Source organism: Hylobates moloch, unplaced genomic scaffold, assembly GCF_009828535.3.
Source record: "Hylobates moloch isolate HMO894 unplaced genomic scaffold, HMol_V3 SCAFFOLD_10, whole genome shotgun sequence".
NCBI lineage: Eukaryota > Metazoa > Chordata > Mammalia > Primates > Hylobatidae > Hylobates > Hylobates moloch.
The window spans coordinates 93494218-93517193 of record NW_026652285.1 but is presented as its reverse complement, the minus strand read 5'-3'; the positions used below and the strand labels follow the sequence as shown (position 1 = coordinate 93517193).

Here is a 22976-nt window from a genome sequence, read left to right as displayed (position 1 = left end):
TAAGCCTCAATTCAGTTGTGAAAATCACAAGAAAGAAATCATAAATAAAGTCATTAACTGTAACCCACACCCCCAACCTCCCCACAAACACACCATTTCTGTACTATTCCCCCAAGTATTTTCTAAGCTGTTTTCACATCCATTTTATCTGTGGACTCCCAGAAATCCCGCAAAGTCGACCATTCTGCTCTTCTTCCCACTTTACAGACTAGGACACTGACACTCAGAAAGAGAGACCTCATGTATGAGCGTGACACAGATGTGTCCAGAGTTGATCGCACGCTCCTAGTGCAGGAAAGCAAAAGAAGTACATGAGCGTCCACTGGAGACGTAAGAAAGCCGAGGCCCCCCTCCAAAGGGGTGCTTTGCTCAAGGTCTCACAGCAGTGGAGTGGGGAAGACCAGGTCTTCCACCTCCCTGTCCTGACCCCATGCCCCGGCAGACAGTGCATCTGGTGCTCACCTTGTAGAGTTTGGCTAGCTTGCGGTTGGCTGCATCCTCCTTGGCGGTGTCCTCGGTACCTGCAGGCAGAGCAGGCTTGGGTCCCAGCACCTGTAGGAGATAGAGAGATAGAGAGGAAGGGTGGCTGTGAGGGAGGGGCCAGGCTCCTGAGAGAGCTCCCAGGCAGGCAAGGATCACAAGGGCATCCACTGTGACCCTCCCCATGGAGTCTGACCTCCTCCAGGGACATCCTGCATCTGCTCACATGTCCAGATCTGTCCATCAGAGGTCCCTTCCACCTTGTCTCCCTGACTCAGAAACTTCAGGAGAACACTCCTGCTTCTCTGCCTCCAGACAGCTCTTCAGATATTTCATCTACCGGCTAATTGTGATAACTACAGCTATTGAACACCTTCTACCACCTACCTTTAAAAGATCTCACTGCATCCTCGCACCCAGGCCAGGAGGCACAGACTATCACTCTCATTTTACAGAAGAGGAATCTGAGGTCCAGAGAGATGAAGTCACCTACTCACACAGCTATTAGGTGGCTAAGCCAGACTCTGAACCTCCATCTCTGTGGCTTCAGAGCCTATTTTCACTCCCACTGTCCCTCTCAAGCCATGGTTGGTGTCCAGGTCCCTTCCCATAATAATAATCACCCTTCTGCTCTCTCCAAAAGCTGGAATTGGATGCCCCCAGAGAAGCAGGAACCAAGTGGCATGGAGCAGAGCTCATGGTCTCCTCCTTTTCCTGGTGAATCTTGCCTCTATTGATATGTCCTCAAAGCACAATGGCTGGCAATCCCATCATGTGACTAAATGGGCCAAAAACTACCAGGGGTAGTCAGAAGAGAAAAGAGGGGATTGGGGCTCAGTGGTCTCTTTCTGACCTTATTCTAGCACAAAGCTGGCCCTCTGGGGATGCTAAGAGACCACTCTCCTTAGCTCTGCAGAGGACCTGGCCCTCCCCACTGGAGAAGGCGGCTCACACGCCCAGCACAGCCTTGGGTTCCAGTCCCACCTCTCAGGGGAGTCTGGGAGTTGTGCAGGAAACTGATCTCCCCCTGCTCCCTAAAGTGATCAGGTTTGATGGAAAAACAGCCTCAAAAGTGAGGCAGGGCCAGCATGGTGACTCATGCTTGTAATCCCAGCATTTTGGGAGGTTTAGGCAGGTGGATGACTTGAGCCCAGAAGTTGGAGACCAGCCTGAGCAACATGGCAAGACCCCATTCCTACAAAAAATTCAAAAATTAGCCTGGCTTGGTAGCACTCGCCTGTGGTCCCAGCTACTCGGGAGGCTGAGGCAGAAGGATCACTTGAACCCAGGAGGTCAAGGCTGCAGTGAGCTGTGATCGTGCCCCTGCACTCCAGCTCAGGCAACAATGAATAAGATCCTGTCTCAAAAATTAAAATAAAAAAGTATTTTAAAAATAAAAAGGCGGGGTAGAGCGGAAGATTTTTTTTTTTTCCTCAAATTCACCTCAAATTGCCTAGTGAACAGAAGAAAGTCATGAGCAGCGTGTCCCCATGCCCACCCCACTGCGCACCCCACAGGCACCTGGAGCATCGCCTCGGGCTCAGCGCCCTCCTCAGACACGTGCACTCGGGCCCGGCCACTCCGCTCGTTGTCCCTGATGCCCTTGGACACCTGCGTGGCCTTCAGTTTTTCAAACCGATTGCTGTTGGATCCACACCACTGGTGGATGTCCTGGAAGACAGAGACCCGGGAAGTCAGTGCCCCGCCTTCCTATAAGCCCCGCCCAGTGACAGGGCTTGGGGAATGTGGCGTGTGGTGTGCAGGCTCACCCTGTTCTGCACTTGCCCAGGTGAAGGCTGGCACAGTCTGCACACATGCATTATTTACGTACAATTAAGTGTGATCTGCACACACCAGGGGATGGGAGTGCATGTCTGAGGATATGAATTTTTTCACAGGTACAACTACATCTAGAATGTGTGCAAAAATGTTTGCCTGCTGAAGGGAATATAAATTGGCACAATCATTTTGGAAAACCATTTGGCCTTAGCCATTAAGCCAAATATACCTATTTCCTTATGACCCAGCAATCCTCCTTCTAGGAATATACCTGACAGAAGTACGTTCGTATGTCCACCAAAAGACTTGTGCAAGAATGTTCAGAGTAGCACTGTCTGTAATAGCCCCAAACCAGAAGCCACCTCAAGTGCCCATCAACAACATAAAGGATACATAAATCGTGGTACACCCACACAACTGAATCTTCCACAGCAAGGCAAATGAACGATCTACAACTAAATGCAACAATACAGATGCATCTCAGAAATGTAATGTTGAGCAAAAGGTCAGACATAAAAGAACAAGTTTCCGTGTCTATAAAGTTCAGAAACAGGCAAAACTCATCTATGCTGTTGAGAAAGTTCAGGATGATGTTTGCCCTTGGGGTGAGGGCACCGAAAGGGGGCAAAAGGGGCCTTCTAGGGGCTGGTGAGGTTCCGCTTCATGATCCAGTGTTACGTGAGTGTGTTCGCTCTGTGTAATCCATCAAGCTGTACACTCAGGATTCACACACTCCTCTGTATGCCTATGATGCTTTACTAGAAAGCTTACACTAAATCAGTGTGTGCTCATGTTTGCACAGATATTATATCACAGGTGTATAAGAATATGAGCTTTGGGGTAGAAGGGCCGTGTCCATTTGCAGGTCTGCGCTCACAGGGATTTGTGAGACGAGTGTGTACAAAGCATCACACATCTATAAGGTGGGCCTGGGTAAGGGCATCCCACACACGTTGTCATAGATCATGGGCATGTGCAACTACTTGTGTGACATACACATGCAGGACCTTAAACAACATACCTGAGTATACATGTGTGGGCATTCATGATGGTGCGCATGTGCTGGGCAAAAGCCCAGAGTGTTTGCCCATGACTGTTACGTATTTATAAGCATGTGAAAAAGGACACAAGATGTATCTATGAACAGAAGGTGCCAGGAAGTCTATATGTCAATCAAAGTCCAAGTACGCACTATACCCATGGTGGGTGCTTGAGTCTACATTTGTGGGAGTCTTTGCATACAGACATATCTCTGTACATGAACAATGCTGGTCCCTGTGGTTTGCCCATCTGTGTCTATGCATTTGTTCGCATGGATGCACCCAAGTCCCTGGTCAGACCAGGAGCACCTCAGTGGCTCCTGGGAAAGAGGAAAGCAGGACTCACGTTGCCCAGGTCCAGGATGAAGCAGTCACCATTGTTGAAGCTCTCCCAGGACACAGGTACCTCGGTGGCACGGACCACACGCCGCCCTTTGACCTGGAAGAGTCTCTGCACCACCACCTCGTTGGGTACCACATGCTTGAATCCTGATGCCACACCTCCTTTCTGTGGGGCCAAAGAGACAGCATTAGCCCCAGGGAAGCAGATATGGAAGAAGGGGATAGAATTGAGGTAAAGGAAATTCTGGCTTGTAGACCAGTGGCTTTCCAGCAACACAGTGATTCTCAATTAACTCAGGACTTTCATACCCATTATCTTGTTTGAGACTGGAACATTCTTATGCCCATTTCAGAGTAGGAAACTGAGGTTTAGGAAAGGAATAAAATTTGCCCAAGGCCACACAGCTAAGAAGTGAGAGATTCCCTGCCCACTGCATCTTCTGCCACCCCTTTGAATCCCATATTCCACTAACAAGGACCCCTGCAGCCACTTTCTAAATCAAAAAAACTGCAACAATTCCTTCCTCAAAACCAGCATTTCCCAAAGGCACACTAGTCCCCTAAGACATTCTGCAAGGAAAGAGTTCCACGGTCAAATAAGCATAGGGAATGCTTCTCACTCGCCCTCCATGACTGTTATACAATGCGCATGTGCATAATAAAGGCTCTATCAAATCCTAGGGTGAATACACCTGCTTGCCTTTTGTTTTATACAGCATTTCCCTATCTTATTGAACCAAGAACTGCTTTTCTTTCTTTCCCTCTTTTTTCTTTCTTTTTTCTTTCTTTCATTCTCTTTCCCTCTTTCTTTCCTTTCCTTCCTTCCTCTCTCTCTCTCTCTCTCTTCCTTCCTTTCAACAGGGTCTCACTCTGTCCCAGGCAGGAGTGCACTGGTATAATCACAGCTCACTGTAACCTCAAACTCCTGGACTTGAATGATCCTCCCATCTCAGCCTCTCGAGTGGCTAAGACTACAGGCATGAGTCACTGTGCCCAGCTTACTTATTTTATTTTATTGTAGACATGGGGTCTCACTATGCTGCTTAAGCTGGTCTTGAACTCCTGGCCTCAAGAGATCCTTGGGCGCTGGGATTACAGGAGCAAGTCACTGAACCCAGCCCAAGAACCACTTTTCTTCACCATATCCTGCCTCCAGCTTGAGTATTTTGCAAAAGCCACTTTGAGAGGTACTAATCTAAATCTTTCTCATCCTTCAAGGCTCTCTGGGAAGTCTTTCTGGATTGTTCCAGCCCATGCCACCCTTCTGCTTTCCCCTACGGTACCACAGCAACTCCCACCCAGCAGTCCCTTCAGAGCAGCTATGGGTAAGGGACAGGTGCCCCACCACAACAATGCTGGATGGCTTTGGGTAAGTCACTTGCCCTTTCCAAGCCTCAGGCCTCTCCTTTCTGAAGTGGAGACACAAGCTCCTGCTCCCCAACCCTCTGTAATCATTACTGCATCCCAGAGCAGGGCATTCAGGAGAGCTTCCCTGCTGCAGTCACAACTGCTCTCACTCAGGAGCAAGCCAAGGAAAGTCAGCTGGGCTGTCCTGTGAGCAGTCCCCAGCTCCACGCCCCAGAGTTGTCAAATCAGAGTTGGAAAGGTCCTTCTATAGCACCCCACTTTACCCACGGTAAACTGAAGCCCAGAGAAGTGAAGTGACTTACTCAAGGGCGCTCAGCAAGTGTGTGGCCAAGCCAAGGCTGGAAACCTTGTTTCCTCCTCCCAGTCGGGTGCTCGTCTCCCTGCTCCGGAGACACATGGGGGTGGAAGCAGAGGGCTTCCACTCAGGCCAGCAATGCAGCCACCCCATCCAGGGCCCCTCAGCCCACTGTGCTAAGTCTAATTCTAGCCGCACAGACTCCAGGAGGGCAAGGGGCAAAGGCAGTCCGTGTATACTGGGCTCCTGCTATGTCTTCCCATAGTCAGCAGTATATGTGTTTGTGAAATGATGATGCCCACTGTGCCGGGCATTCTTCGCGCATCGCCTGCAAGGGAGGCGTCATTGCTCCATCGCACGGATGTGCAAAATGGGGCCCACAGGTGACAGGACTTGCCCAAGATCGTACAGATGGTAGGTGGTGGAGCTAGAATTCAAACCCAGGCATGTCTGAATCTGTAAGATCCACATTCTTCTCTCAATATCAGGTTTTCTCACTCTGTTGCCCAGGCTGGAGTGCAGTGGTGTAATCTCAATTCACTGCAGCCTCCACCTCCTGGGTTCCAGTGATACTTGTGCCTCAGCCTCCCGAGTAGCTGTGATTACAGATGTGCACCACCATGCCCTGCTGAGTTTTGTATTTTTTGTAGAGACGAAGTTTCACCATGTTGGCCAGGCTGGTCTCGAACTCCTGGCATCATGTGATCCTCCCACCTTGGCCTCCCAAAGTGCTGGAATTACAGGCATGAGCCACTGTGCCAGCCAAAATCAGGTTTTCTTAGAGCAAAGATCACTCAGTCATCCAGGATGGGAGGCAGGAACAAGCCACTATTCAGAGCCCTCTTTCAAGTAATGGATGTTTTTAGGTTCCCAGTGGCTGGAGGACCCCCTGGTATCCCTTCTTGGTCTCAGCTAAGGCCTTTCAAGAGTTCCTTGGGCCTAGCAGGGCAGCCAGTGCTCACAGAGCTGACAACCTGTCTTTCTACCCTGCTTCCAGGGCCCCTCCAAGGGTGCTGTGGGTTGGCCATGCTATGTCTGACCTCGGTGTGGAGCAAGTGGTAAGACTGTGACTTCTACTCCTGAATTTGCTGCCCAAAACGGAAGTAAGACAGTAACTTTTTCCATCACCAGGAAGGAGTGAGTTGGGCCTCTGGGGTGAGGGACCAACCAGCATCACTCACAACTGCAGTCACAGCTGAGGGGGCCTGGGGGCTGGATGGCCGTGAGGCCTGGGATTGGAGAGCCAGGCAGAGTGCAAAGGACATAGGTCAGGGCAATGCAGGGGAAGCGCAGAAAGACAGGAGGGTTCTGAGAGCGATGTAACCAAGCCTGCGCAGAGTAAGTGAGGAAGAGCAGCCAGGGAAGAAAATGCAACACCCTGCGCTCACCTGTGCTCAGCTGTGCTTCCCTGAAACAAGCACAGTGGCTGCCACTTACAGAGCTTTGCCAAAGCTGGGGCACCTGCTTTAAGTGCGTGCAATGAAGTCCTAACAACAAGCCCCTGATGCAGGAACTATTAATAATTATCCCACTTCAAAGGCAAGGAAACCGAGATTCAAAGAGATTAAGCATTGTGTCCAGAGCCCAGTGCTGGGCAGCAGTGCTGGGTTCTGTCCCCAAGATCCCCCTTCCAGGGACCCAGCCTCATTCAACTGTCAGCCTAGGAACTCCTGACCAGGGGACTTCATTCAGCTGGACATAATGAGAGAGTGGTTGTGCAAACCTTTTCCGAAAGGTGCTAGAAGGACTCACTAACTGTTTCTATTGATTGCTCGGAGATAAGGAAATGGGAGGAAAGAAAACATTTTTACCCCTCTAAATATTTTACTTGTTGAAATATGCCTTTAATTTTTGTTATTAAAATCTTTACCCTATTTTTTAAAAAGGAAAAGGGTTGCTTCATGTCATAAATCTCACTTCTTAAAAATTCTCTGTATTTATTTATAAAATAATTCTTTTTTTTTTTGAGACTGAGTCTCGTTCCATCTCCCAGGCTGGAGTGCAGTGGCACGATCTCGGCTCACTGCAACCTCTGCCTCCCGGATTCAAGCGATTCTCCTGCCTCAGCCTCCTAAGTCGCTGGGATTACAGGCACCCACCACCACACCCAGCTAATTTTTGTATTTTTAGTAGAGACGGGGTTTCGCCATGTTGGCCAGGCTGGTCTCAAACTCCTGACCTCAAATGATCCACCCATCTCGGCCTCCCAAAGTGCTGGGATTACAAGCATGAGCCACCGCATCCGGCCTTATAAAATAATTCTTGATGTTGAATTATTGCAGCCATGAGCTTCCTGATTAATTAACTCCTCTAATTTTACTGGTCTAGGAAATTAGAATTGGAAAGATTAATCAACAAAAATAAATTAAAGCAAGCTCTTAGAAGACATTAGCGAATCTACAAGGGCAGGGGAAAGAAGTTTTTTGAAACTTTTCCTGTTTTTGACTATAATCTTTAGCATTGATTGTTGCTTTCTATGGTCTAATCATTAGGTGGGCAAGAGTGGCATCAAATTATTTGAACAAAATTCTACAGGATAAATTGTTTTAAAAGCCACTTTCCAAATTAAAGTGATTACATATATGTGTGTCTATCTACCTATATACATTCAGAAAGACAGAAAGAAATTAGCCACTATATGATTTATATCTCCAAGGGGAGAATCATGTTGGGAGGGCTTTTATTTTCTAGAACCTATATTTCTATAATGTTTGACATTTTACAATAAGCTTATATTACTCTTGTAGTCAGAAGAAGGGGGAAAAGAAGCAATGAAGATTTACATGAAAACAAAAGTTAAACTGTTTCTAAAACAAAGAAAAATGAATTGATTGGGCTTGGGCCCCTCCACCCTCTAAACTCAGAGCTCCTTATCTAAGGAATAGGAGGGAGGGAGGACAGAAAGGTTCCAGTGATTCTATGGGTTCCCAATTGTGCTCCTCAGGTCCAAGGGCTCCTAGGCCTCTGCCTAGCCCAGATTCCATTTGAACAATGGGTTTCAAATAACCCAGCCCCAGGGGGTCTCCAGGATTCAGTCCAAAAATGGGGGTCTGCGGAGTGGGAGGAGGAGGGGCGGGAAATCAAGGGATTCTGAACTCTCTTGCAGGGCAGTGATCTAAGGATTTGGGGGTCATAGAACAAGAGGGCCAAGCCCCATGTCAGCCCTTTCTAGTGGCTCACTGTCCCCTCCCTGCCCCTTCTCACACTCCGAGGACAGAATTGGCTCAGAGGAAGAGGCTTTCACAGGAACAAGTCTTGCGTAACAAGCCCTGCTCCTCCAGGATCTATAATTGATGAGGGCGCCGGGGCGAGAACCTTGGGCTGGACCTGCCAAGTGCGGGGGCAGCCTGAGGACTTGCAGAAGGTGGTAAACAGGACCAGCCCTGGGCCTCCCATTCGCACCAGGAGCCAGCGCGTTTCAGGACGGAAGCCCCAAATCTGGGCCCAGCTGGAGCTTTCCTCGAGTGTGATCCAAGAACATCCTGGAAAATCATCGGGGGCCAGGGAACCTAGCTATCCAAGTAGATCCCAGGCCATATCCGAGCTAGGATCAAAGATCAGGGAGCCTTCAAATGTCTACTCTGAACCAGGTCTGTGCTAGGCCCTTCACACCTGGGTTTGCACACTGGTCCAATCACTTACTAGCTGTGTGACCTTGGAAAAGTTGCTTAACATCTCTGTGCCTTAGTAGCCTCATTTATAAAATGGTGCTAACAGATACCCTACCTGTTAGGGTAAAATGAGTTAAATGAGTAAAGCACCCAGAAGAGTCCCTGACACACAGAAAGTAATAGATAAGTATTCAATGATAAGCACCTTTTACTAGCTGTGTGAACTTAGGCAAGTTAGTTTGCTCCTCTGAGCCTCAGCTTCCTCATCTATGAAATGGAGCATTACCATCTACCCTAGAGGCTACAGTGAGAATTAAATGAGATCTTGTAGTCAAGGCTTAACACACAGTAAGGGTTCTTATCATCCTTATTTATTCCTAAAAATCCGGGGAGCCTATGACCTGCTCTGCAACATTCTCTGACCTGGAAAATCACCCTTCCTGTGTATATGAGAACTCTCATATTTGTAACCATGTTAGACTGTCAGGTTATGCCCTAAGAAACGGTGACTAGGACAATATAGATTAGCAAACACCTACTCATCTATCTCATCCCGGAACCCCTCTCAGAGCTGCGCACTCCCTGGGATCCCACGTCACCCCACCTGGAGGCAATAGATTAACTCTTCGTGAGCCTGCCAGTCTCCCCAACTCCTCAGGACACTCTCAAGGGCAGGGACCTACCTTCTTCACTTGGGCACCCCAGCACCCATCACAGGGCCTGGCAGAGTTAAGGGAACACAATCCTGGTTTGAATATAGCTTATGTGACCTCTCTGAGCCTCCAGTCTCATCTGTAAAATGGAATTCGAATTACTTACCTTCCAGGACAGTTGTGAGGCTGAAACGAGACAACCTACATTCCCAGTACCATATCTGCCAGAGTGTAGCAACAATGAGCTGGTGCTGCTGTTATTGAGGCTCAGTAAATATTTGTTGAATGAATGATGAATGGAGGGTGATTGAGAATACCCACCCAAAGATACAAGACTTGCCCAAAGTCTCACAGCAATTACAGGAGGTAGCCTTCCAACCTGAATCCCAATCTCTCTGATTCCTGGGCAAGTGTTCTTTCCACTTCTTGCTCCAGAAGTTGCAAAAAGACCTGGTCGTTCTCCAGCTCAGGGGCCTGGCTCCCAAACTTCTTACCTCTCCTTCTGCAAGGTATCAAGGCCCCAGAAAGGGCTGTGGGAAGAAGGCAGAGCTGGACACCTCAGCAGGAGGAGCTCAGTGCAAGGAGAAACTGGCACACAGGGGGCTCCAGGGAATCCAGCCCAGCCCTGCCCAGCCCTGGACTGCGGGTTCCCAGGACACACCCTGCCCATTGCTATCTGAATCTTATTGGCGCTTTCCCATCATTCAATCTCTTGTGCCTCACCAGGGCAGACAAGGTCACCACTCCATTGACATAGATGATCCTGAGGTCCAGAGAGGAACAGTGACTTCTCTAAGGTCAACACAGCACATCAGCAGCACAGACAGGCTTGGACCCTACCCTAGGACCCTGGTCATTAGAGGTATGTTGGTTTAGTGGAAATAATGCTAAGAGTCAGAACATCTGGGTTCCAGTCCTGGGTCTGGCACCAATTCGCTGTGTGACTCTGGGCCAATTGCTTAACACTTTCTGTGTCTCAGTTCCCCTTCTCCCCTGGTAAAATGAGATTTGGACTCTGACATTAAGGCCCACCTGGCTGTGAAAGCCTGTGATCCCCTTCTCTATCCTGACCAAGGAAAACCCCAGCTTTGTAAAACTACAGTGTTCCCATAGCCCTTCCAGATGGCCAAGCCCCACACAAGGCATTTCCCAGCCACCGCCACACCAAATCCTCTCCCAGCCCTGTAGGGCAGGTACAACTGGCTCTCAGGTAACCAGAGAGGAAAGGGAGGCTCAAGGAGGTCAAGTGGCTTGCAGGAAGTCACCAGCATATTAGGGTGCAGCCTCTTGGAGCTCCCAGTTTGGCTTTGCTCTGCCCCACCTGGCTAGGAGCTTGGGAAAAGAGCTCTGTCTTGGTCCAGACTCTGAAGAGTTCAAGTTCAAAGGGGATTCTAGTGAACACAAAGAGGGATGTGACTAGCAATGCCCTATTAAATACATAACACGGGGCCCTCTGTTGGCAAGGCCTTAAGAATTAAGGGGTACCAGAACAGGACTAGGCCAAAGCTCCCCGGGGCCTGCAAGAAGAACTCGATTTTCACCTCTGGCCCACTCCACACTGTTGGGGCTAGGAAGACAACACTATGAACTTACAGGGAATTTTCTTCTCGCCATTTTAAGATAAGGAACCAGAGGCTCAGAAAGGCAGTGTGGTTTGTCCAAGCTCACACAGGTAGAAAGAGGCCAGGATTTAAATGCAACGTTGGTTGACTCCAAAGCCTGACCCCTGATCGGTCTGCCCACTGCATCACAAGGCCGAAAGATAGATGGGCCTGAGTGAGCCCTGTTACTGGTGCATCTGTCCCTACCGCTCAAGCAAGGTGGGGCCCAACCCACCTTGTACTTCAGGCCAGACTTGAAGTAGCCTAGGAAGGTGGCCGACTCGAAGCCCTGGACCTCACGGTGCTGCACGGCCCGGCCATTCAGGTAGTCATCCAGCTGCACAGTAAAGATGGCGGCCGCCCCACTCTCATCCTGGCTGCACTCATTGCCTAGGGGACATCAGAGCAACATGAGCCTGGCTTTCCAGAAGTATCCCAGACCCCTGGGGAAGAGGAGGAGGAGGAGGAACCCCAGCACTGCCCTGACCTAGCTGTAGAGGCTGAGAAAGCCCTTGCCTTCTGTAAGCCTCAGTTAATCCATCTGTATAATGGGACGATGGACCTCGTTTTTCTCTAAGCATCCTCCCAGCTCTGTCACATTCCCTTATGTTCATTCTCAGCCCTCCTGAGCATAAACTCAGGACTGGGAGCATCAGATCAATTCACAGATTAGGAAACTGAGGCTCAGCAAGGGGGAAGAACTTATAGCATCCCACAGCAGAGGTGTGGCAGGGACTCTGGGCTCCTGACTCAAGGACAAACTTGGGAGTGCCTGGAGCTGGGCCAGGGAAGTTGTAGAGAGGTCCAGGGTCTCCAATTCACCCACAGTTCTGAGTGTCACAGTAAGGTGTTTAACGCTCACAACACTCCTGTGAGGTAGTGCAGAGCTATCATCATGTCCACTCCACAGGGACACTGAGTGATTTGCCAAAGGACAGAACATGGGTCGGGGCAGAGTGGGGGTGTGAACTTGGCCAGGCTGGCTCTAGAGTCTCGGGCATGAACCACCAGTCAAGGGCCTGGCACATACTAGGTGCTCAATAATCAGTTCCCTTCCTGGGGACCATGCCCCAAAGGTCTGCACTGTTCAGAATGGGGGCTGGGGCAGGGGCTGGGCAGGGCCAGCCTCACCCAGCCAGTAGTGGAGGTCGTACTGCAGATTTCCGTTCCTCAGCTGCACTGTCTTCAGGATGACGTAGGCGTCGCCTGTGAAGAAGTCTCCATAAAGGTTGGTGGGCACGGGCACCAGATCGAACTTCTCCACACGCCAGATCTGCAGGCCAGGCTCCTTCCCTGCCTTGAGGAACTCGGGGTGTTCCACCACCATGCTGTTGGGCTGGGATGAGACAGGGCAGAGCCTAAGTGGGGCAGGGTCCTGGCAGGGAGAGACCCCGGGCACGAGGGAGGGCGGTTTCCAGCACCAAGAGCATCTCACTTGAGCCTCCTGCTCTCCCCACGCCCCAGGCAAGTCTATCCCCTTCCGAGCACCCTGTCTCAATGAGTCAGCAAACAGGGCAAGAGTTTTATGCTTCAAATCCTGTGCCCTGGCCAGCATCTGTCCCTCCTACTCAGCCCGTCTTCAGCTTTTTCTGGTGATGGAGGGTACAGAGGGCTCTACCTCCCTGCTCCTTTCTTTTCTTTCTTTCTTTCTTTCTTTCTTTCTTTCTTTCTTTCTTTCTTTCTTTCTTTCTTTCTTTCTTTCTTCTTTCTTTCTTTCTTTCTTTCTTTCTTTCTTTCTTTCTTTCTTTCTTCCTTTTCTTTCTTTCTTTCTCTCTCTCTCTCTTTCTTTCTTTTTTTGACAGAGTCTCGCACTGTCGTCCAGGCTGGAGTGCAATGGTGCAATCTCGACTCACTGCAACCTCCGGCTTCTGGGTTCAAGTGATTCTCCTGCCTCAGCCTCCCGAGTAGCTGGGACTACAGGCATGCGCTACCATGCCTGGATAATTTTGTATTTTTAGTAGAGACGGGGTTTCGCCAAGTTGGTCAGGCTGGTCTGGAACTCCTGACCTCAGATGATCCACCTGCCTCGGCCTCCCAAAGTGTTGGGATTACAGGCGTGAGCCACTGCGCCCAGCCTCCCTTCTTTTCTTATTGCCAATTGGATGTGATAACCGAGGCACAGAGAGGTGAAGGGACTCTGCCAGGGACCTCCAGCTAGGAAACAGCGTAGCAGGGGTTGCCCCAGCTCCAAGATCACAAGCTCTGGGACTATGGGTAGACCCCTCAGATGGCAATAGTAAATCTAAGGGTCCCCAGGGCTTCAGCTTGCTCCCTTCCAGCATCTTCAATGGCTCTTAAAACTAAAGGGCCCTCTGAGAGCTCATCTTCCAACCCCAATCTGCAGATAGAGAAACTGAGGCTCAAAAAGGGGAGGGGACTGACCGAAGGTCACACAGCCTGTTTGCTTTTGCTCTTTGGAAGTGGAAAGATTTCCAGCATGGGGCCTGGCAGACAGCAGGCATTAGCTCTGTGCACACTAAGTGGGTGCACTCGCAAACCGAGGTGAGCCTACCCGAGCCTCCTGTGATCCACAGGAGCCCCGTCTCCTCTCTGCACCCATCCCCATCATACCCCCAAGAAGGGTCCAAATGGCTGAACCCAAGTGGCCTCCTGAGCTGTCTGCCTCCTCCCTCCTGCCCCGCAACACCCCACCCCCCAATTTCATTTCTTGGAAGAGGAGAAGAGGATGCACCAGGGTCTGCAGGAGGCTGTTGGAGATGAGGTGGTTAAAAATGGGGAGGCTATTACACATGCACTGGGGTTGGGGCCGGGGAGGGCGCAGGAGGGTTAGACTGGAGTCGAGGACAAAAATCAGCAGGTGCAGGTCACCTCCGGCCGAGAAGAGATCTGGTGGGAGTAAAAATCCGAGGGGAGAAGTCAGAGAAACGAGGCGGGGAGAAGAACTCAGGCAGAAGGGTAGAAAAACACGAAACCAGACAGGGCAGGGAAGACAGCAGAAAGGAGAGAAGAAATGATAGTAATGACCATAAGCAGACAGGCGAGGTCATACAAGAAAGAAGGAAATATTGGAGAAGGAGAGAGATCAAATGAGAGCAAGGAATAGTCAATGGAAGAAGACATCAAAAGAGGGAAGGAGAGAAGTGAGGCAGAGGGGAGAATAAATCAGAGAAGGAAAAGGAGAAATCAGGAGGCAGGAGGTAAGATGTTACAGGGGGACAGGGGAAAAGAAATCCGGCCAAGGTGAGGTTAGCTTCCTGGGAAGGAACAGCCAGGGCCCCGAGGCTCCCACCCTCGTCTGCGAGCCAGAGCCCCGGAAGCAGCAAGAGATACTTACAAAGCAACAAAACAGTTTTTCCATTCTAGACCTGAATTACTCCCCTTTTCCTAGCGCTGTATCTGCAAGAACTTACAATAGAGAGTTACTCCGGGAGCCCCGGGGCCCCCTGGGCACTCACCCGCGCCTCGGGCACCCGCCCCTGGGGCGCCCCCGCCTGGGACGCCCCCCGCGACGCAGTGGCCGCGCGGACGGGCAGCGACAGCGCGCACAGCGCCAGGGACAGCGCGCAGAGCAGCGCGGGCACGGGGCGGTGCGGAGCCATCGTGGCAACAGCGGCAGGGGACCCAGTCGGCAGCCGCGGCCTCGGGTTGCCGACCTTAAGTAGCCGCCCGCCCATCCCGCCCAAGCCGGGGACCGCCCCGCAGGGAGGGCGCAGGGCAGGGATCTGTCTCGGATCTTGGAGACATCTGGGTTCCCACCGGGATCGACCTGACAGGGCGCGGCAGCCCCTGCATCCCAGCTCCGGGGCGGAGACCCAGCACCGGGCCTGGCATACAGCAGGCGCTAGCTCTGTGCACGCTAAGTGGGCGCAGGCACGAACGGCGGCGAGCCCAGCTGAGCCTCCTGTGACGCACGCAAGCCCCCTCTCCTCTCCGCACCTAACATCTCCAGCAAAAAAATAACATGAACTAACAGTTTTTGAAAGCTTTTCACCGAGGCATCAGCACATCCTTTTCAGAGAGGGTACAACAGCCAACCCATTTTACAGAGGGGGGAACAGCGCAGAGTGGTGAAGCAACTTGCACACAGCTTATAAATGGTGCTGCCGGGATTTGAACTCGGGCAGTAGTGGGCCTGGGCAGAACCCCCACCAGGCAGCATGCACCGCAGTAGGGCAGGGCACCTGGCTCCCGCGGGCAGGTGAAGCCAGCAGGACTCAGAGGTGCGGGGCAGAACGCTCAGCTCCTGGGATAGCCCCTCCTACTTTTCTTTCCTTCTTTTTAAAATGTGTTTGTTTTTTAAAAGTCTTATTTTGATCAAAACATAAAGTCACATGTTTGTACACAGTTGTTCCCTCTCCATCACATTTACCTCTCCCCAGGGGCAACCACTGCTATCTACCTCTTTTAGCTGATCGTTCAGGGTTTACCTTCATGTCTCTAAGCAAGCCCTTGTTACTTCTTGAAGTTGTTTTGCTTGGTTTCCATTTTAGGTAGTATTCATTGACTCCCCTGGGGGAAGACAGAGTTTGCCTTTCCTCCTCACTCCCAGGCTCCCTTCCCATCCCCATCCCTCCACCCTCCCACTAGAGTCATTGGGATAGGGGAAGTGCTATCCAAACTGAAGGAAGCCTGCTTCCCACCTCCTCCAACCCCTCTCCTCCCTCCTAGCACTGCGCGGAATCCAACCGCTCCACCTCTAAGTTGTCTTTGTATCCCAGACCTCCCCTTCACCCTGCAGCCTGATGCAGTGACAGGAAAGAGGACTGGAGAGTTGGAGAGCTGGCTTTCATTCCCACCTCCACTGTGCATGTTTTCATTGTCTCATTCTTCTCATCTACTAAATGAGTACAGTAGTTGAGGATTAAATCGGTCTGTGGGTATGAAAATAGCCTGGCCAGCAGCTAGGTAAATGTGAGTTCTCCACCCCTCCCCAGAAACTATGGTCCCCCTTCCCAGCTCTTCCGGAAGTCCAGCCTCTATCTAATGAGGCTGAAGTTTGCCCTCTCCCACCTACAATTTGCTCCCACCTAAGGGGGGATGTGGCTCAGATAAAAGGCTAAAGGAACACAGAGAAGACAACTCAGGCTGGAGAGATTATAAGAAGGCTTCGTGGAGAAAGGGACTTGTGACCCAGGCCTTGAAGGACAGGGAGGATGGAGATTAAGAAGAAAAGACATTCCAGGGGGATGGGACGCATAGGCAAAGGGCAGGCAAACATAACCATATCCAGTGAATTACCAGGGGTCCAGTATGAAACACAGGGAGCAAGAGCAGAGGAGGCTGCAGACGGCAGCAGGGGTCACTGAGGCCTCTGTGCCACACTGAAGAGTCTGAACTTTGTCTCGGTGTCTTTGGGGGGCCCCAGAGGGATACCTGAGTTCTCAGGGCTCCAAGTCCAGGCTTGGGCCTGCCCAGCCTGCAGTGGGCCAGCTCTGGCCTAAATTCAGAGAGCTCTCCCTTCCCCCTAGCCATTTGGAGGATGATATTATTAAAAACCCCACAGCTCCCATAGGCTCTTAATGGAAGCATAAACCAGTTTCACCTCACTAGATAAAAAATTTGTCCAAACTCAAAACACACAATGCAACAACAGTTCGACTTTCTACAGAATTACTTACCAACAAACACAAAAATGTATGTGCAAGGATGTTCACTGAAGCATTGTTTGAAGAAAACTGGAAAGGACCCAAATGTCCCGGTTAAATAAATGATGGAGCCACCATACAATGGACACTATGCAGCTGTGAAAAAAGAATGAGCTACATCTGATTGCGCCTGGCACATAGTAGGCACTCAATAAACACAGGGAGATCTCCAAGTGCAGAAAGCAATTGCACAACAATGGCTATAGTATATCTCCTCTTCTCCTTTTTACAATGGTGCCTGTTTTTGCATAAACCCTTAAAAAATCAGAGGGTAAGCACCAAACTGTTAAGGCCATTTGCTGGAAAGGGAAGAAGGAGGAGAATTTAATCCTCAAACATTGCCGTGGCTGCCTGAGGCTGGAGGAAGTGCCTAGATCACTGCAGTTGGCAGAAGGGAACTTTTCAGGGCGATGAAAACATTCTAACACTAGATTATGGTGGAGATTATACAACCAATTTAATCTACTAAAATTCATAGAACTATATGTATACTTAGTGAGTGAATCATTATGATATGTAAATTATACCTCAATATACTAGCTGAAAAAATTGTAAAAGCATTGCCGTAGCGTTTGAAACTTTACAAGTGTATATCCAATATAGTTTTGTTCTTTTATAAAACACAAATCCAGAAACAATCCCTTTTAAAATATGCTTATAGTGATGCCTGGTCATTAGACAATTTGGAAAATTCAAACAAGTAGGAAGAAATTTTCTTAGCCGCCCAGCTCCCAGACTGAACCTGGGCCAGCAACTGCCCAGCCGAGTGGCCCCTTCCGGAGCAGTGTGACTCTGACCTGCATAGTTGGTGATTAATAGAGAGGCTGCTGTGGCTTGACCTTGGCCCCAGAGGCCACTGACCATCAGCCCAGAGACCACGTTAATGATCACAAAGGGCCTGCAGCTTTGCCTGCCATATAAGGGAGAGCTGGTGAACAGACCCCACCCTTGCCCTCTGGGAGCCCTCACTACAGACCCTGGAGCCCTTGCTACAGGGCACTGATGAGTGGAGACCATGATGGGGGCAACATTGTCTTACTCTGCTTCCAGCCTGGAAGATGATGTATGAGTTCAAGGGAATGGGGTAATTCAGGTACAAGAGAAGGACCCCTAGGTGGAAAGGAAGAGGCCCGAGTGCTAGGGCTGGCTCTGACACTGACTTCCTGGTGACTTTGGGCAAGTCATTGTACCTTTCTGGGTTTCAGTGTCTTCATATGCAAAATACAGGGTAGGGCCTGATGCTCTGACTCTAGGCCTCTTTCCTAGCCTGAGTACTCCCAGACACTAGTTGTACAACCAAATCCAGGACCTACAAGTCTCTGAGCTTCAGGGTTCCATCTATAAAATGGGCACATTGGACCAAGTCACTTCTGCAGGTCTTTCTGGATCAGACAGTCCACAGCCCCTGACTTGAGGAAGGAGGCACCGCAGTCACTGATAGCAGCATGCCACCTCACCTCTGGGCCCAGCCTGGGAAACTGAGAGTCAGGGAGGCTCAAGTCACTCAATTGGAAAGAGGTGTTGCCAAAATTCAAACACAAGTCTGACTGGCTTCAGAGCCCAGGCTCTGTCTGCAGAGACCAAGCAGGAGCTCCTAGCACCAACTGGCCTGGGCAGGGAGCAGCAGTGCCCTTTCCAGGTAACAGGCAAAATCAATCAAGCCCAAGTCAAGCCTGGCAGCCAGGAGTCTCTGGGGCAGCTGTCCCCACGACACTTCCCAGGCCAGGGCAGGAGGTGACACCGGGAAAGCCCTCTAGCCTTTCACACACCTGATGTGAGTGCCCAGGCCAAAGGCCTGGAAGATCCCCAGGCTGTGGCCACTTAGCGCAGGACTGGGTGTGGCACCTGCACTCTGGGCCACATGGCACTCAGGTCTGGCATGGTTTCTTTGATTTGGAGGCAGCCCTTCTGCTACCAACTCAGTATGTGAGCACGTCCTGGTCTCTGTGCTTCTGTGCACCTCGGAGATCTCCTTGACCTCTGATCTCAGCTATTCCTGGGTCCTGCCCAGCTCCAGGCACACAGTAGGCAGATTCTCTGTGTCTGCCACAGGATGGGGGCTATACAGCCCATGTCCCCCTGGGGGACCTCTCCCTCCCCTGTAGTTGACCCAGGATCTCCATAACACAACCAGCTCTGGGCCCTCCTTTCCTCTGTAACCTTGGTCTCTGTATGTCTACAGGACCCCCTACCAGAGACCAGAGGAGGTGGCCTCCCCTGCCCCTTCCATCCCCGGTCACAGTGTACAAAAAGGCCTTGGCTGGGCCTGGAAGACACCACCCTGTTCTTTTCTCTTCACTCCAAACACTGTTGTTCTTGATTTTCCAGGCAGCCAGCCACTCATGGAAAACCCTCTCTTGGAGTCTATTTGCTTTTTGGCTCACTGCTGTTCTCTGGGTCCTCCTGGGAGCACCCGCCCTTCTGACCAGGGATTTTGCTAATTGGGACAATGGTCAGTAAACAGAAAAGCCACTTATGAAACCCAGTGGAACTGGACAGGGCCTGCACAAGTTCTGGCAAGCCCTGTGGACAGGTTTGCGAATCTGGACTCAGCTCCTGCAATCCAGACCTCAGTTTCCTCATCTCTGAAAGGGGGAGAATGGTACCTAGAGCATGGAGCAGTGAGGAAGCCCAGGATGTGACGCACAGGAGCTCTCCAAAAGTAAGCACTCTTCTTTTGAGCAGCCTGTTTTCTGCACAGAGGCCTGCCTTCGGTATGTGATGGTGCGGGAGAAAGGTTAAAGATTTCACGGTGAGACGCTAGAGTTCAGGTCTGGGCTGTGTAAGGTGAAGCAAGTTACCTTCCCTCTCTGAGCCTCCGGTCACTCATCTGTAAATAGGGACAGGGATGCCCAGTTGCAGGACTTTTGGGGGAACAGAAGTGAGATTGTTGGAGTATGTTGTTCAGAGCAAGACTTATTAGCAGCAGTGGTCATTAGTCTGTCTTCTCTTTTGTAGATGATCACACCAAGAACAAGACGGTGACTTTTCAGGGTCACAAAGTCAAACAAGTGCCTGGCAGAGTAGATCTAGAACTCAGGTCTCTCAACAACCAGGCCAGAACTGAGGCCTGGGTCTCCATGAGACGGTAGTGCTCCCCATCGGGGCTGGCTGGCCTTCTCCTTTGGCCAAGTCCATCCTGGGAGCGGCCAGCTGTTGGGGAGATGGCCAGCGGGGCTTGGCTGAAGCCAACTCCAGGAGACCAACTGTCTCAGGGACCAAAGCCATGGTCTTTTCCCAGCTTTCAGAGCCAACCCCACCTAGTGCTGGGACCCAGGGCTGGACATCTGGAGGGGCCTGGCCTTGCTACTTCCTGAACCCATGTCTTGGAAGCAGCCAGATTTGGCCATGGGTATGAGCTCTGGGCCCTTCTTGCTAGGACCCACTTCAGCAGTCTGTCTCCCCTTCTCTCGGGGAGGAAATGGCCCAGAGAGGTGTGGTGGCTCAGTAGCCAGGGCTGCAAATAACTGTGTCCTAGCCCCTTCAGCACCCCACCACCCACCCCGGGGAAGCCCAGGCACAAACACCAATCCGCAGCAAGACAGGGAGGCCAGCTGCAGATGCTGGGACCGTGGAACCAGCAGAAGACTTTGGAGAGACACAGGCTCTGCAGAGCCGCAGGGGAAGGCAGGGTCTACAATGCCCCAGACCGATCCAGAATGAGCAGGAGAAGCCACAGGAGGCAGCTTCTTGCTCTGCAGAGGAAGGACTTTCCAAGATGGAGAAAAACAAAGACAGCAACCTTCTGTGTGTGATCGTGGAAAGAGCTCCCACCAGAAATGCCTGCATTTAAGTCCCCGGTCTATCACTTATTAGCAGTGTGGCTTTGGGCAAGTTGCTCTGGCTCTCTAAGCCTCCATTTCCCCATCTATGAAACGTGGATTATAATACTTTTTTCCTAAGGTAGTTGTGTGAATTTAATACGGTAAAGAGCATTTGGGGCTTAGCACAGTGCTTGGTACAGAATAAGCACATATAAAGGAGGCTGCTTTTATTGTTAAAAGAGAGACTTGGATAAGTTTCTATCTCTCTGAGCCTCAATTTCCTTACGTGTAAGATAGGGTTAAAAATGCCTTTCTTTTTTTTTTTTTTTTTTGAGATGGGGTCTCTCTCTGTCACCCAGGCAGAGTGCGGTGGCGTGATCTCAGCTCACTGCCACCTCTGCCTCCCAGGTTCAAGTGATTTCTGGCTAATTTTTGCATTTTTAGTAGAGACAGGGTTTTACCATGTTGGCCAGGCTGGTCTCGAACTCCTAACCTCAAGTGATCTGCCCTCCTTGGCCTCCCAAAGTGCTAGGATTATAGGTGTGAACCACTGCACCTGGCATATTAAATGGCAAATTTTATGTTGTGTGTATGTTACCACAGTTTAAAAAAAAAAAATGGAAAGACAAATGCTGGTTTCCTTCCCCTTTTCCAGAGAGATAATGAGCTGCCCAGTGGTGATGAGGTTGAGAGGACACAGGTGACAGGAAAATCGGCCCATGTCTAAGAACTCTTCAGGCCCTGGGACTCAAGGATGCTAAAAGACACACAGCAAAAAGCAAACAAGTTTGTGCGTCTGGCCAGGATCCCCTCCTGCCTGCCTAGGGATCAGATTCATCCTTCACTAGGATCTACCAGGAATGCTGAAAGCTTCCCTAGGCCAACCACCTTCCCAATGGGGACAATGAATGATGCAGGACATCAGATGATGGTGCCACATCCCTCCTGCTGCTGGCTCCAAACAAAGCCCTTCTCTGTCCCCAAGCCTCCCATACCAACTATGGCCAAGATTTCCTCCTTGCTGGGCTCTGGCAGGAAGCGTGAGCCCATTGTCTGGATGTGGAAAATCGGGGTCAAAGTGCCTTTCTTGAAGGCTAGTTGAGAGGATTAAATGAGACCATAAATGTGAGGGATCCGAGGACCATGCCCTGCAAAAGCACTCTGCAGGGAGAACTCCCTGAGAAAGACAAAAGGGGGCAGGTGCAGGGAAGAGGGAAAAGACAATGGGATCCAGGAGTGCCTGCGGAGTCTCTGTGGGCTGGAGATACCAAAAATGACCAACAGGGTGAGGACAAGTGACCTTCCAACCTAAGGAATATGAGGAAATGTACAGGGATGAATCTGGACAGAGCCCAAATCCCTACCACCAGGGAACTTGTGCCAGTGGCACCTTCTGTGGCACTTCAATTTCCTCCTCTGTAAAATGGGGTGAAGATTCCAACCTGGTGGGGTGTCTGGTAGGACTGAAGGAGCCCCTGGCATTGTGTTATTGCTACTCATCCTTTTAACTCTAATAGGTTTTATTTAAAATACTTTCCCCTCCTTTAACCCAAACAGAGGTATAGTACTGAAATGCTTTTCTTCCTTCCCCAGCTTAGAGGATAATCATAGCCAGCCAAAAGATTTAAACAAGATCCAGCACCTAAAATACAGTCCCTGGCATGAAGTTGGGCTCCCGTGTGGGTGCTGCCTTCTGTCCCCGGGTGTGCTTTAGGCCTCACCTCCGTCCAGGCACCTGCCCAATCACCAGCACTATCCTCCAAGTGCCTGTCCATGTGGGAGCTTCTAGAACCCTCTGGGATACCCTTGGAGGCAGGACCCAACCACAGTCATCCCACCAAGACAGTACATAAAGACTGAGACCAGAGCAGAGACCAAGCTCACCTCCTCCCCACTTTATACCCACTTCTCACCCCCACACTCCAGCCACTGTCCTGGTTCGGTGTCCCCATCTTTTCCCTGGGATTATAACATCAGCTCCCTCACTCCCTTAAACTCTCCCTGAACTGGGCCTGTCACCCATACAGATTGCATCATCCCTTCCATGGACCTCAGTGCAGACAGAAAGAAGTCAGGACTCCTGAGTTCGGTCCTCTGTGATCTGGGGCCCACAAGCCCTTGCAGTCTCATTGCCCACTAAGCCCCCGACTACATCCCCTGTGTCATCGCCTCTATACAACGTCACCTGCCTGCTTCTGGGAGACCAAGGTCTAGCCTTGGCTCTGCCTCCCTGTGTGACCTTAGGCAAGTTGTCTGCCTCTCTGGACCTGTCTCCTTACCGGGCTACTGGGGCTTTGTGCAAATGAGACAAGATGAGGTAGTGAGTGCCAGGTGCCAAGAGGCTCAAGAAATGTTAGCCTGCAATCCACGGCCTCCTCTTCCGCACATCCACCCCCTCCTACAGCAGCTGTTAGCAATCTACTTCCTCAACCTTAAC

General features: G+C 50.8%; 1 protein-coding gene across 10 annotated transcripts in view; it reads right to left on the bottom strand.

Annotated features, from left to right (window-relative positions):
* Positions 1-22976, bottom strand: part of GSN (gelsolin) — a 63570-nt gene that overhangs the window by 19143 nt on the left and 21451 nt on the right. For 4 of the 10 annotated variants that reach the window (XM_058445850.1, XM_032165024.2, XM_032165014.2 and 1 more), the window contains exons 2-6: positions 12301-12505; positions 11405-11559; positions 3646-3807; positions 2002-2151; positions 463-552 (exon numbers count right to left, since the gene is read on the bottom strand). In XM_058445850.1, coding sequence (XP_058301833.1) covers positions 463-552; positions 2002-2151; positions 3646-3807; positions 11405-11559; positions 12301-12496 — 753 coding nt within the window. In that variant the 5' untranslated portion in view covers positions 12497-12505. The other 6 variants (XM_058445846.1, XM_032165015.2, XM_032165016.2 and 3 more) reach the window with 6 other exon arrangements.